Source organism: Vombatus ursinus, unplaced genomic scaffold (genome assembly GCF_900497805.2).
Source record: "Vombatus ursinus unplaced genomic scaffold, bare-nosed wombat genome assembly UNPS02014793.1, whole genome shotgun sequence".
NCBI lineage: Eukaryota > Metazoa > Chordata > Mammalia > Diprotodontia > Vombatidae > Vombatus > Vombatus ursinus.
In genome coordinates this window covers 12,110,729-12,123,535 of record NW_020954571.1, presented here as the reverse complement: position 1 = coordinate 12,123,535, position 12,807 = coordinate 12,110,729, and the positions used below count along the sequence as shown (strand labels likewise).

Below are 12,807 nucleotides of genomic sequence, written 5' to 3'. Positions count from 1 at the left end.
GAGCATGATCTTTCAGGGGAGGTGATGGATATTCAATGAAATAGGGGACTTTCATAACTTCCTGATAAAAAGACCAGAGCTCAACAGAAAATTTGATCTTCAAATACAAGACTCAAGAGAGATATAAAAAGGTAAATGGGACAAAAAGAAACAACATGTTATTAATAAGGGCAAACTCTTTACGTCCCTACAAGGGAAGATGACACTTGTAACTCTTGAGAACTGTATTGTTATTACACCGTGTTAAAGGGGTATACATAAAGGGGGTGGGTATAAATTGACTTTGATGTGATGATGAAAAAAATCTAATCAAATGGGTTAAATGGATGCAAGTAAGTGAATTAATCTGATCTAACAAAGAAAATGAACTGAGAGAAAAGGAAAGGAGGAGGCAGACAAGGGTAAATTACATCACAGGAAAAGGCACAAAAACCTATTACAACAGAGGGAAAGAAGGGAGGGAGATGAGCATTGTTTGAACCTTACTCTCATCAGATTTGGATTAAGAAGGGAATAACATAATCAGTTAGGGATAGAAATCTAACTTGCCCTATAGGTAGTAGGAGACAAAAGGAGAAAGAAAAGGGAGGGGGCTAATAGAAGGGAGGTGGGAATGAGGGAGGCGGAGGTGGTGGTCAAAAGCAAAACATTAGTGAGGAGGGAAAAGGAGAAAGGAGAAAGAAAAGCATGAACGGGGGGGGGGGGAAGGATGGAAAAAAAGACAGATAGTTATCATAATTGTGAATGTGATATATATAAATATAATGGAATACTATTGTGCTATAAGAAATGATGAACAGGCAGACTTCAGATAAACCTGGAAAGAGTTGTATGGTTTGATGCTGAGTGAAGTGAGCAGAACCAGGAGAAAACGTTGTACACAATAACAGCCACATTAAGTGATGACTGACTTTGATAGAATTAACCCCTCTCAGCAATACAAGTATCTAAGACAACTCCAAAAGCCTCATGATGGAAAATGCTATCCACATCCAAAGAAAGAACTCTGGAGTTTGAATGCAGATCAAAGCATACTATTTGCTATTTTTTTTCTTCTGTTGTGTTTTGTTTCCTCTTTCTGGTGGTTCCTCCTATTAATTCTAATTCTTACTTACAACATCACTAATGTGAAAATATGTTTAATAAGAATATATCTGTATAGCTTACATCAGATCCCCCTTGGGGAGGGAGGGGGAGAAAAATTTAAAACTCAAAAGCTTATGGAAGTGATTGTTGATAAATCAAAATAAATTAATAAAAAAGGGAAAAAATAAGATCTTTGTTACAAGGGATGGTTCACTGTGTTTAAAAATGGTTGTGCTATAGAAACAAAAGGCATAAATACAAATAAGATAAAAATCTTTTAAAATAGGCTATTGCAGATGACAGATAATGAATGCCTGATTTTTTAGGAAGCATCTGTGGGAATGCAGAGGATTAGAAAATGCAGGCAAGGGAGAGATTTTTGCATATTCAAGTGAGGCAAGGAGAAGGTATAGGAAAGTAAGTACTAATGAACACAGTCCCAACTTGGAGGTCAAGTTTCCTTTAAATTCAACTCCTTCTCCGCTGGTTACTATGTATGGAGGGGGCAGCTTCCTTAGCAACAGCTTGGTCTTTTAAAGGAGCAGTAGCTGCAGTCAGCCATGGCTCCTAAGAAAAAAGGACAGGGCAAGAAGGAGAAGAAGAAGAAGAAGAAGACAGATATCCAGGTAGCTACTAAGGCCATCGAAGGAGTCGTAACAGAGACCCGGGAGTTCTACCACATCCAAATCCGGGACCTGGAGAATCGGCTTGACAGGTCAGTGAGTCAGGAGGCCCAGACAACAGCCAGCCAGGGTTCCATAGTCCGCTGGGGCAATGGGGGCAACAGACGCTGGGCCCCTGGGAGGGAGGGGCTGCCCTAGGTCCTCCTCCTGGCTCTGGTGGGAAGGGTCCTGGATATGGAGCCAAGAGGCCTGGGTGTTAACTCTAGCTCTGCCTCCAACCAACTCTGTGACCTTGAGCAAGTCTTACCCCCTCACTCCTGGCCTCAGCTTCCCCATCTATACAAATGAAAATGAAGAGGTTGGGATGGATAGCAGCCCTGGGCCCTTTCAGCTCTAACAGTCTGAATACCAGCGTGTTAGGGAGTCCAGGGAGTACCAGAGGGCAGCTCTGAGGACCAGGAAGCAGGAGTCCAGGGGTGGGTGATCACTGTGCTTGGCTCCTGGAAGGGCTCTGGGCCATAGTGGGACATTGACAATCTGACTTTAGGGTTATCCAAGCTCCTCTTTCTGAGCCCTTTCCCACCACTCAGCACCTCTATCTCCTCTGCCTAGGGTGACTGAGTAACCTCAGCTTTCTGAAAAGCTTGTTTATATTGAAGTAATGGGGACTTGGTGTGTTAGCCCTTCAATGAGGGGTTTGAATTGTACAAGGGATGGGTAGGGCAATCCACAGGGATAGATTATGATTGATGGCATCTCAGGTATCGGTCATAGGCCAGAGGAGAGTTTTTGGAAAGTGTGGTGCTGTCCTGCAATCACAGCAGGTAGACACCTGCTCTTTCACATACACATAAATCTCTTTGACTCTTTCCAAATCAGCTTGGCCCTGGCTTTGAAAAGTTCCATTCTGAAGAGTTGCATTCATAGCTCTATAAGGCTGCTAATATTAAAGCCACATGTTGATCTCTAGTATACTTATGGCATCCTTGGACCTGCTATTTTCTTCTTGTGCTTTTCTCCCAGGACGTAGAAAGAAAGCATCAATGACCCTACTTCCTACACATTTTGCTCATTGTCTCCTTCCCGAATGGGTAGGAAAAATCAGTAGGGAGCCTGTAGACAGCCTCTCTTGAAGCCTTATTCCCTTAAGCATCTTGTTCTTGCTCTTAACAACCATATGGCAGGAAAGGACTTTGCTCCTCCAACCCTTACCTGCCTCCTTCCTCAGGTACAAAAAGAAGTGGGATGAGTTCTTCCAGCAGGACAAAGTGTTGCAGGAAGAGTTTAACCAGCTGGCTCATAACAAAAAGGAGGTTGTTTCCTTCCTGAAACGAACTCTTAACCAACGTGTGGATGAGATCGCTGACCTTAATTCTCAGCTGCAGGGGCTGCAGATCTCCAAAGAGATGGAGAAAGATGCCTTTGAGGCCCAGCTGGCCCAGGTACGCCATGAGTTCCAGGAGACCAAAGACCAGCTCACCATGGAGAATATAATCTTAGGTAAGGGAAGAGCCCAAATCAGGCAGGCCACTATAACATCTTCACTGAATGATTCCAAGAAATTCAGCCACCGACCTAGGCTACACCATGGATGAGATAGGAGGAAAAGGCAGATCCCTGACCTCAAGAGTGATTACTTATCTAGGTAAGGACTTAAGAAACACACAGTAAACCAGAAAATGTTAAATGCCAAACTCTTACTCAAAGAAGTGGAACTAGAAAATAATGAATGTGATCATTTAACAAATGTACCAGAACTTAGACATCTCAAGGGGTAGTACCCTGTCAAAGTAGTCACCTTTGAGAAACTGTGAGTTTATTTCAGAAAGGCTGCCATTGCTTAAATCATTTCTGGAATCCTCTTCAAGGATTGCCTTCAGAGCCATTTGATGAATAAAAATTTAAAAAATTAGTGTTTTTTAATTAATTTAATTTTAGTTTTCAACAATCACTTCCATAAGATTTTGAGTTTTAAATTTTCTCCCCCTTCCTTCTAGCCTCCCTCCCCAAGACAGTGTGCAATCTGATATAGGCTCTACATATACATTCCTATTAAACATATTTTCACATTAGTCATGTAAATAAGAATTAGAACCAATAGGAGGAACCACGAGAAAGAAGAAACAAAACAAAATAGAAGAAAAAAAAAGAGCAAATAGTGTGTTTCAATCTGCATTCAAACTCCATAGTTCTTTCTTCGGACATGGATAGCATTTTCCATCATGAGACTTTTGAAGATGTCTTAGGTCCTTGCATTGCTGAGAAGGGTTAAGTCTATCAAAGTTAGTCATGGCATAACGTGGCTGTTACTCTGTACAATGTTCTCCTGGTTCTGCTCACTTCACTCAGTATCAGTACATACAAGTCTTGCCAGGTTTTTCTGAAGTCTGCCTGTTCATCATTTCTTATAGCACAATAGTATTCCATACCACAATAATATTCATATACCACAACTTGTTCAGTCATTCCCCAATTGATGGGCATCCTCTCAATTTCCAATTCTTTGCCACCACAAAAAGAGCTGCTATGAATATTTTTGTACATGTACACCTTTTCCAACTTTTATGATCTCTTTGGGATACAGCCCTAGAAATGGTATTGCTGGGTCAAAGGGTATGCACATTTTTATAGCCCTTTGGGCATAGTTCCAAATTGGTCTCCAGAATGGTTGGATCAGTTCACAACTCCACCAACAATGTATTAATGTTCCAATTTTCCCACATCTTTTGCAACATTTATCATTTTCCTGTTTTGTCATGTTAGCCAATCTGATAGGTGTGATGTAGTACCTCAGAATTGTTTTGATTTGCATTTCTCTAATCAACAGTGATTTGGAACAAAAAAAATTAGTGTTGAAACAAAAGTTGCGTCTTGTTTGTGATCCCAAAATACGTGACCTAGTCCAGTTACCACTTCTTTCATCAGACATAATTATAAATTACTTATATCTATTTTCATCCAAATTTCAAGAGATGATGATTTGCCACCAATGAAGCTAATAAAAAGAGTCCTACAATGTCTAAAGATCAGCATGGCATGGTAGACCAGCATGGAATTTAATTTGGAGTCAGAGGATATGGGTACATATAAAAGTTCTACTTACTACTAGCTGTATGACTTTGGACAGATCACGTAACCTTTTTTGATCCTTGTTCCTCCATAAAATGAGGTGGTTACACTAGATAAGCCTGTCTAGCTCTAAACCTTATGGTCATAAATCATATAAAGAGACCTAGAAGGGATCTCAGAGATCATCTATTCCAAACCCCTCATTTTGCAGATGAGGAAATTGAGGCCCTGGGGAGGTTGAATGATTTGTTGAAGGTCACATAGGCAATAAAGGTCAGAGCTGGGATTTGAACCTAGATCTTCCGGCTCTGGAACTAGCTCTATTTCTGCTCATTAAGAGGAGTTTCTAAAGTGTGTTTTAAAATTAATGTCCAGGGGCAGCTAGGTGGCACAGTGGATAGAGCACTGGCCCTGAAGTCAGGAGGACCTGAGTTCAAATCTAGCCTCAGACCAAACACTTGTCACTTACTAGCTGTGTGACCCTGGGCAAGTCACTTAACCCCAATTGCCTAAAAATAAATAAATAAATAAATAATAAAATCAATGTCCACATGAAAGAATGAAATGAAATGAATGAAAAAAAGTGCTTCTTAAGCACATATTATGTGCAAGGCACCGTTCTGTAAGTGCTAGGGCTACCAATGGGAAAAGAAGGCAGCTCTGCCCCCTTCTAATAGGAGAGATGACACGTACAGCACATCTTAGCTGAAAGTCATGGAGAGGTCCCATGGTTCTTCGAGTAGAGCATCAAAGCAGATGGCAACACATCCTTTACCACACACACACACACAAACACACACACACACACACACATCCATCTTTCATGTCATTTCCACTGATGAATTCATATCAGTTTAGGATGTAGAACTACTTGGTAATGCCAGGGATTTGGTGGCAACTTTCTTTTTGGGATCTTCAGCAGCTGTGCTTGCAGCACCCGCAGAAAGAGTTACCAGACCACATTTACACAGGGGTTGCTTCCCAGGACAATGGCTGTGAGGGTTGGACTGGAGACAGGACAAGTGATCATTCAAATAAATGTACAGCTCCCCAAGGAAACCACTTTGAAGGGGACGGCACTCATTTGGATATTGAAGTCAATCAGCCACATCTTGAATACGTATTCTAGATTTCTGAAAAGGGGGAAGTCACGGTAGACAGGAGACAGTGGGATTTAAGCCAAATCTTGAAAGATAAGTCTACTCTAAACAAATGGAAGAAAAGGAGAGAGGGCTTACCAAGGGGGAGGTTTCGACTGGGCAAAAAACAAAAAGGTACTGAGTATGCTAGGCACAGAGAAGACTAGGAAGACTGCATGAAGCAGAGGGTGTGAGTTAGGAAGCTGTGGCAAACATGGCTGGATCAGTGGGGCCAAACCAGGTCGCTAACAAGCTGGGAAGCGGTGGAGGTGGGCTGCTGAGAAGGATTCTGCCTGAGGAGCCTGTGCCCAGGAGTGAATCATTCCACATGCTCCAGGCCACCCTCAGGCCAGTTGGAGACTTTTGAGGGTGCTGGGGCATACTTGCTTACAAGTCTTTTCCGGGCAGGGGGTAAGCTGGCTGCCCTAGAGGAGTTCCAATTCCAGAAAGCTGATCTCTTGGCCAAGTTTTCCCTTTTGGAGGATCAGCTGAAGAAGCAGCAAGATGACTACAAGTCCTATGTTTGCCACATGGAAAGGAAGGCTTTGATGGATAAAGAAAGGTTTGAACCACCTATTGGTAATGGTGGGTTGGGGGATGGGAGTGGTGGGGGTACAGGATGGGGTGAAATAAAAGAGTGAGGGTTCTAAATGGTTCTGGTGTTATTCACCCAGATCAGAAGAGATCCAGTAGGAGATCTTGTCATCTAAGCTTAGGCAACTAAAATAGGAGTTTGGGGAAATCTACCTCTTACTTTCTAGCTGTGTAACCTTGCATAAGCCTGTGTATATGCTAGGCCTCAGTTTCCTCATCCATGAAGGATTGGTATTGGCCTAAATGTTCTCTGGAGTTCCTTCTAGCTCTGATGGTCTATGATTCCATAACTCCATGACCAGTTTGTAAGGCATGAGATTGGAGAACATCAGCAGAAAATCCCAGGCCTGAGTGAGACCAGGGTTTCTTTTTTCTTTTTCTTTTTTTTTTTTGGCTTGAGGGAAGAGGGATCTGAAATTGAATTCCAAGAATTCCTAAGGCCCTGGGCATCATACTAGTCCTTTTCTCTATTCTACAAAGACTTCGGAAGGACATAATCCATCGTATAAACACAGTGGCAGCTGAGTTTCGAAGGTTTTCTAGCTCCCAGATGGCAGAGACAACAAAGAGAGCTATTCGGGAGAATGTGACAGTGGCTCTGGATCTGGCCAAAATAAACTCTGGAAACTTGGAGCAGATAAAGGAGAATGATGGGCTGAAAGAGTCTAAGGTGGAGCTGTGCAAACAACTGGCCCTTCTGGAGAGAGATGAGAAGACCATGGTCAAAAATAGCCTCACTCATGTCAAAGTAAGAAGGGTTCTGACCTGTATGTACACTGAAGCCTTGTCCTAGAAGGAGGGTTTATCAGAGGACTGAATTCTTGATAAAGCTAAGGAAGCTGGGGTAAGGACAGAGTGAAGAGAGAATTTTTTTTTCTTTAGGACTAGTTCCTCCCCCCCCCCCCCCCCCCAGCAGCAGTGAAGTAGAGTTAGAAGTGGGGGAAGGAGTGCTATGGGAGAGTCAGGGATACAGGAAATACAGTACTACCTAAATGAATGAAATTAGGGAAGAGTGTCCTACAACTTTTTCTAATCTACCCTAGTGCCTGGCACAGTATTTGGCACAGAGGAGGCAGCCAACAAAAGTCTGCTGAAATTGAGCATCTTTAAAAACTAAAATTTACATCCAAGGTTTCGGTGGCTGCCAGGGAGCTGTCCACTACAGAGGTACTGACAGGCTTCAAGTAATGAGAATAATCAAACTATCCTTGGGAAACGCAAAAAGGGTCCCACCTTCTTTTTTCCTCTCTTTTCCATTCTCCCTCCCCCGCCTTCATCCCTTCTTCCATCTTCTGAAAGAGTTAGTGAGTTGGAAACTTCCTGGCCTGAAGATCAGTGTCTGTACAAAAGTCCTCCTCCATGTACTTTGGGTGATTTCCCCAATAAAGGGGGTAAACAAGGACAGTAGGGACCAGGTTTTTCTCCAGAAAACAAACTCTAGAATCTGTGTAACTGGCCTTTGGTACATTACAGAGAATTTTAATTCAATTCTTAGGGTTTAAATGAGCCCAGTCTGGCCTGGAGGATAAATTGCTGTAACCTAATGACTGATCATTGAGATCCATCTAAAAGGGAAGGAAGATGATGATCTCCATGCCAGGAACCTTCCCAGCAGTCACATTTCAGTCTGAATTCATATTTCATAATGTTTTCATGCCAACCTCTCTTATTTAAAGTTCTAGAACTCATTCCTAGGTCGTCTGCATTATTTCCACTTCTGGTAACAAAGCTTTCAATCACAATTTTTTTTGGGGGGGGCATATAGCTTTTTAAAAAACTTCCTCTTCTTCACAAGGCAGGTACTAGGACAGTATGGCCCTCCTTTGTCCTCCCACATTTCTAAACCACCTGTTAAATCCAAAGAGATGTCATGTGGCTATTCTGGTTCTGTGATTGGATGTATCTCACTGGGATGCGTCCTCTTTGGTAATAGAACTATTTCTGTATAAAGATTGTTGATACCTCAAGGAGCTTAGAGGCCTATTTGGGGGGAAAGACTCATGAATTACATATTAGAGAGTACAAGAGATAACTTGACAGGGCAATACAGGAGATGTCACAAGACAGCAAGGTGCTAAATAAACAGTGCAGATAAATGCAAAGGGAGAGCAGGAAGAACACCAGGAAGGGCTGGGGCCATCAGGAAAGGCTTCACTGAAGTGGGACTTAAAGAATAGGGAAGATTTGGGCAGATGGGGGGCCTTCTTTTAGGCAAGGGAAACAACATTCATTTGTTAAATAAATGTATGCACAGACACACACACCTATGTATTTAAATTATTATATACACTGGGGACATGGAGAAAGCACAATATGATTTGCTTCAACCCTGTAAACCACCTTGAGAAGATCTCAACCTACCCAGGGATGGGAGCAGGTCACATTTGTTGCTCATGCAGTCACTGTCTCTTGGCCTCTCCTTTCTCCCCTAGGTGATCCAACTTCTTTCTGAAAAGTTCCAGGAGCAGCAGCGTGCAGAAATTGAAGCTGACCAGCTTCAGCTAATATTGAATCAGGCGGAGATTGCTTTTCAGCAGGTGGAGGGAGATAATGAGGAGCTAAAGTAATATGACTTTACCCCTACTCCAGGGGAGTGAAGAAGAGGTGTGGGGTGGGTGGAAAATTCACCCCAACAGACTTAGTACTTAGCGGAAGAAGCCAGAGCTCTGTTCACATGGGGTAACTAACCAATGAATCCCCAAGTATTTATTGGGAGAATATTAGGATGGGGCCATGGAGAGGCCACTAACCTGGGAGTGAAGAGATCTGACTCCAGCCTTGACCCCGTTACAGACTTTGCATGGCTTGGACACAGACACCTCCATTCTCTGGGCTTCTGTTTCCTCCTCTGGGATGTAGGAGACAGACATATATGATCTCTTCATGTCACTTCTAGCTCTAAGAATAATGATTTAACCAGAGGCGGTTCCAGACCAGTCTAGACACAGGGAGTGAACAAGCCATTTGTGTACCCTCTCATAGTCAAGAAGCAGCATTGAGAGGTGTTGATCCTGGCTAATGCAGCTGCCCCTGAGTGTAGCTCCTACTTAGTTACAGCCCACCATACTCCTCCTATCATCACCATTGTCATCATCATCATCATCATCATCATCATCACCACATAATGAGAATGACGATGATGATAATTACAATAATGACGATGATGATAATGATAGTAATGATGGTGGTAATGGTGATAATAGCTATATGATGATAGCTAGTGTTTATATAGTACTTGAAGGTTTGCAAAGTTCTTTGATCCTCACAACAGCCCTAGGATATAGGTGCTTTATTAGCCTCATTTTACAGATGAGGAAACTGAGGCTGAAAGGTTAAGTGACTTGCCCAGGGTCACACAACTACGAAGTGTCTGAGGAAGGATTAGAACTCGGGGTCTTCTTACCTCCAAGTCCAGCACTTTATCTACTGCAGGGTGAGGGGTTACAGTGGATGGCAAGCCAGCTCCTTCATGGTCCTCTGTCCCCGGATCCCCAGGAACAAGATAAAGAGCTTGAGGATGCAACTGAATAGTCAGAAGATTGAGGGGAAGAGACTGAGAAGGGAGCTGGAGAAGGAGAGGGTTAATCGACAAAGCCTGGAGGTTTTGCTGACCAAAGCCACTCGCCACCTCCAGGACTTGCTAAAGGTGAATGTGTAGACCCGTGCTCGAGGTGTGGCCAGTCAAGGCTAAGATCCCAGAGGAGAACTGTTCAATACAAAATGTATACCATGTTCAGGAGGACCTGAGTTCAAATCCAGCCCCAGACACATAACTCTCACTAGCTGTGTGACCCTGGGCAAGTCACTTAACCCCATTGCCTAAAAAAAAAAAAAAAAGAAAAGAAAAAGAAAGAAAGAAAGAAAGAAAGAAAGAAAGAAAAAAAATGCACACCACACAACATGCCCCTAGGCTATTGGTCAATGAGCCAGAAATGGGATACTGAGTAACAGGGGGAAGTCCCAGCCCTTTGAACAAACTCAATGCACCATCATTGCTACTCCCAGCAGCTCCAGTGGACAAAGCGCTCTCACACCCTTCATCTCATTTAGCTCTCATCATAGAGGAAAGGGAAGCTCAAGGAGGCCTGGATTCTGCTGTCGTCTCTGCCATTAACTCCCTGTATGACTTTGGAGAAGTCGCTTCCTGTCTAGAATCATAGAATGCTAGAGGTGGAAGGAGCCTTAAGGATTATCAAGTTTAACCTCCCCATTTTGCAGATTAAAAAAATTGAGTCCCAGAAATAGGGAGTGATTTGACCCATGTCACAAAACATGTCATGTTCCATCTCTTGCCCTCAGTTTCCTCATGTGCCACAAGGAGATAACCCTGGTCTGGGATGCAATCCAAGCACCCAAACTGGTGTCTCACTGTGTGTGAGATGGGTGCTGAGTTTCACTGCTGTGATACTCACGCAGACCTGTGCAGATGGAGGCAGGTGGAGTGAGGGAATTGGTGAGAGCTCATAAGGCCAAACATTGGGCTTATCTTCCTCCTGATTCCCATTCCCCAGGTATGCCCTGAGAAAACTGAGGCTGGCAAGGTAGACATGTTGTTCCAGCTGGGGAGGAAGGAGATGCTTCGGAAGCTATTGGCTATGCTGAATGAGGCTATGGTGGTGGGGCCCCATATCCCCGAGTTTGTGCCTCCCTCAATCAAGTCCCCCTCAATCCAGTCCTTGATGACTATTGAAGAGAGGTGAGTGGTGATCTGGCTTTAGAGTCGTCTTTAAGAAGGAGGAGAGATTTGGGCTGGGTCTTACAGTATGCACAATTGGGGGAGAGGGGTCTTACAGGTGGGCTCCTTTTTGTGGTCTTCTTAATCCTCTTTCCTCTCAGTTGTCAGCAGCCTGAGCCCCAACCCCTGCTCCAGCAACTGGCCAACATTCAGCCTTACAGGCTTGGGGACTTGGGCCTGGTGCCCCGTCCACCTTCAACCACCGGGGATGGCCAAGATGCTGTTACATTCAGAAACCTTAGACCTGTTAAAGCCTTCAGCAGCCCTGAGGTGAGGAAATGATGGAGTGAGCATGAGGTTGAGGACAAAAAGGGAGGACCCTCCCAGGGGCAGCTGTTTTCTGATATGTGGAAGGGATGGGGTGAAGAGGCAAGAGGACAGAGCTCAGGCCTCTCCCTTTCCCTGAATTTTCCTTTTCCAGATTCCAGGTCCTCGAATTTTGAGAGGGATCAAGCAGGTCAGCATGCCAGCTATTCACCTGCACCCTAATGTGGGGGGACAGCAGGAATAGCACCACTTTCCCCATTCCCTGGCCCTCTGTTCAAAAAGGGAAGTGAAAGAAGAAATGCATGAAGAAGAAATGCAGACTTGGACCTTGGTGGCCTCATCTTCATTTCCTGGGCAAGGGTGGGAGAGAAGGTAAATGCTTTATAAAATGGTTACTACACAGGAATGGAAGAGAATCCATGCTGGCGCCTGAGCCCTTCCCCTCCCCTGCCCTGGAGCACTGTGCCTCTTGATCTAGAAGCCCTGGTGCCTGCCTATGATATGGTGCCAGCTGAGAATGCCTTAAGGCAAGGAGATCCTACTTTTTCCTAGAGGGGCTCAAGACTGCTTCATGAGTCACCTCCCTGCTAACCCGTCCCAGATTGGGCCAACCATTAGAGACTGATGAGCCTCTTCCCAGGCCAAAAGGATGGAAGGAACTCTTCATGAAGCTCCAATGGGCAGAGAGAGTTTGGAGGGACCTTCCATCAATGAGTGAGAAAATGGAGGTCTTAGTGCTTCTTAGAATGTCAGGCAGTGCCAACCAGGAACAGTTGAGTCATACTTCCCCTTAAAAACGGTCTGGGCCAGGAGACAGGCCCCTTCTTTCAGCCTCCTTCAAAACCTTACCTCAAGACTGAGGTCTCTCCATGGAGGGTAGCCCCTGGGCAAAGGTGTAGCACCTAGAAAGGTCAGGATAGGTAACACCACATTGTCTCAGGGAGAACAAAGGAAAACAGACACTTGAGTTGAATCAACTAAGGAAGGACTGTGACTCTTCTGTGATTCCTTTCAAGGCAAACCCAGAAAGACCAAGTGTCAGAAATCAGAGCATATATAAGGAAGGGGGAGGATAGGTGCCGCACTGCCCCACCCAATCAACAAGCATTTGGTAAATGCCTCCTATGTGCCCAACACTAGGCTAGGGGCTGGGGGTGCAAGAATGAAGAAATCCTTCGTCACAAGGAGCTTTCATTCTAATGGAGGGTGCTGCCAGGAAACTGCACACCTGGTGGTTTCTCCTCCCAACATCACTGTGAGGTAGGTGGAGAAATGGTTATTGGTCATTTTACAG

General features: G+C 44.2%; 1 protein-coding gene across 1 annotated transcript; it reads left to right on the top strand.

Moving 5' to 3' along the window:
• The first annotated feature begins 1,635 nt into the window (after window positions 1–1,635).
• On the top strand, window positions 1,636–11,944 carry LOC114048707 (cilia- and flagella-associated protein 157-like). Its single transcript, XM_027869799.1, has 9 exons — window positions 1,636–1,801; window positions 2,938–3,209; window positions 6,326–6,479; window positions 6,992–7,259; window positions 8,944–9,074; window positions 10,007–10,157; window positions 11,023–11,207; window positions 11,348–11,516; window positions 11,668–11,944. The coding sequence occupies exons 1-9, from the start codon at window positions 1,647–1,649 to the stop codon at window positions 11,755–11,757; spliced, it is 1,575 nt and encodes a 524-aa protein (XP_027725600.1). The 5' UTR covers window positions 1,636–1,646; the 3' UTR covers window positions 11,758–11,944.
• Window positions 11,945–12,807: the final 863 nt, after the last annotated feature.

What these genes read in the sequence shown, in the direction of transcription:
- LOC114048707 (XM_027869799.1), top strand. Translation starts at nt 1,647, where the DNA reads ATGGCTCCTAAGAAAAAAGGACAGGGCAAGAAGGAGAAGAAGAAGAAG. An exon ending in GCTTTGATGGATAAAGAAAG is followed by an intron (nt 6,480 to 6,991) that starts GTTTGAACCACC and finishes TATTCTACAAAG; the next exon opens with ACTTCGGAAGGACATAATCC. An exon ending in TTGATGACTATTGAAGAGAG is followed by an intron (nt 11,208 to 11,347) that starts GTGAGTGGTGAT and finishes CTTTCCTCTCAG; the next exon opens with TTGTCAGCAGCCTGAGCCCC.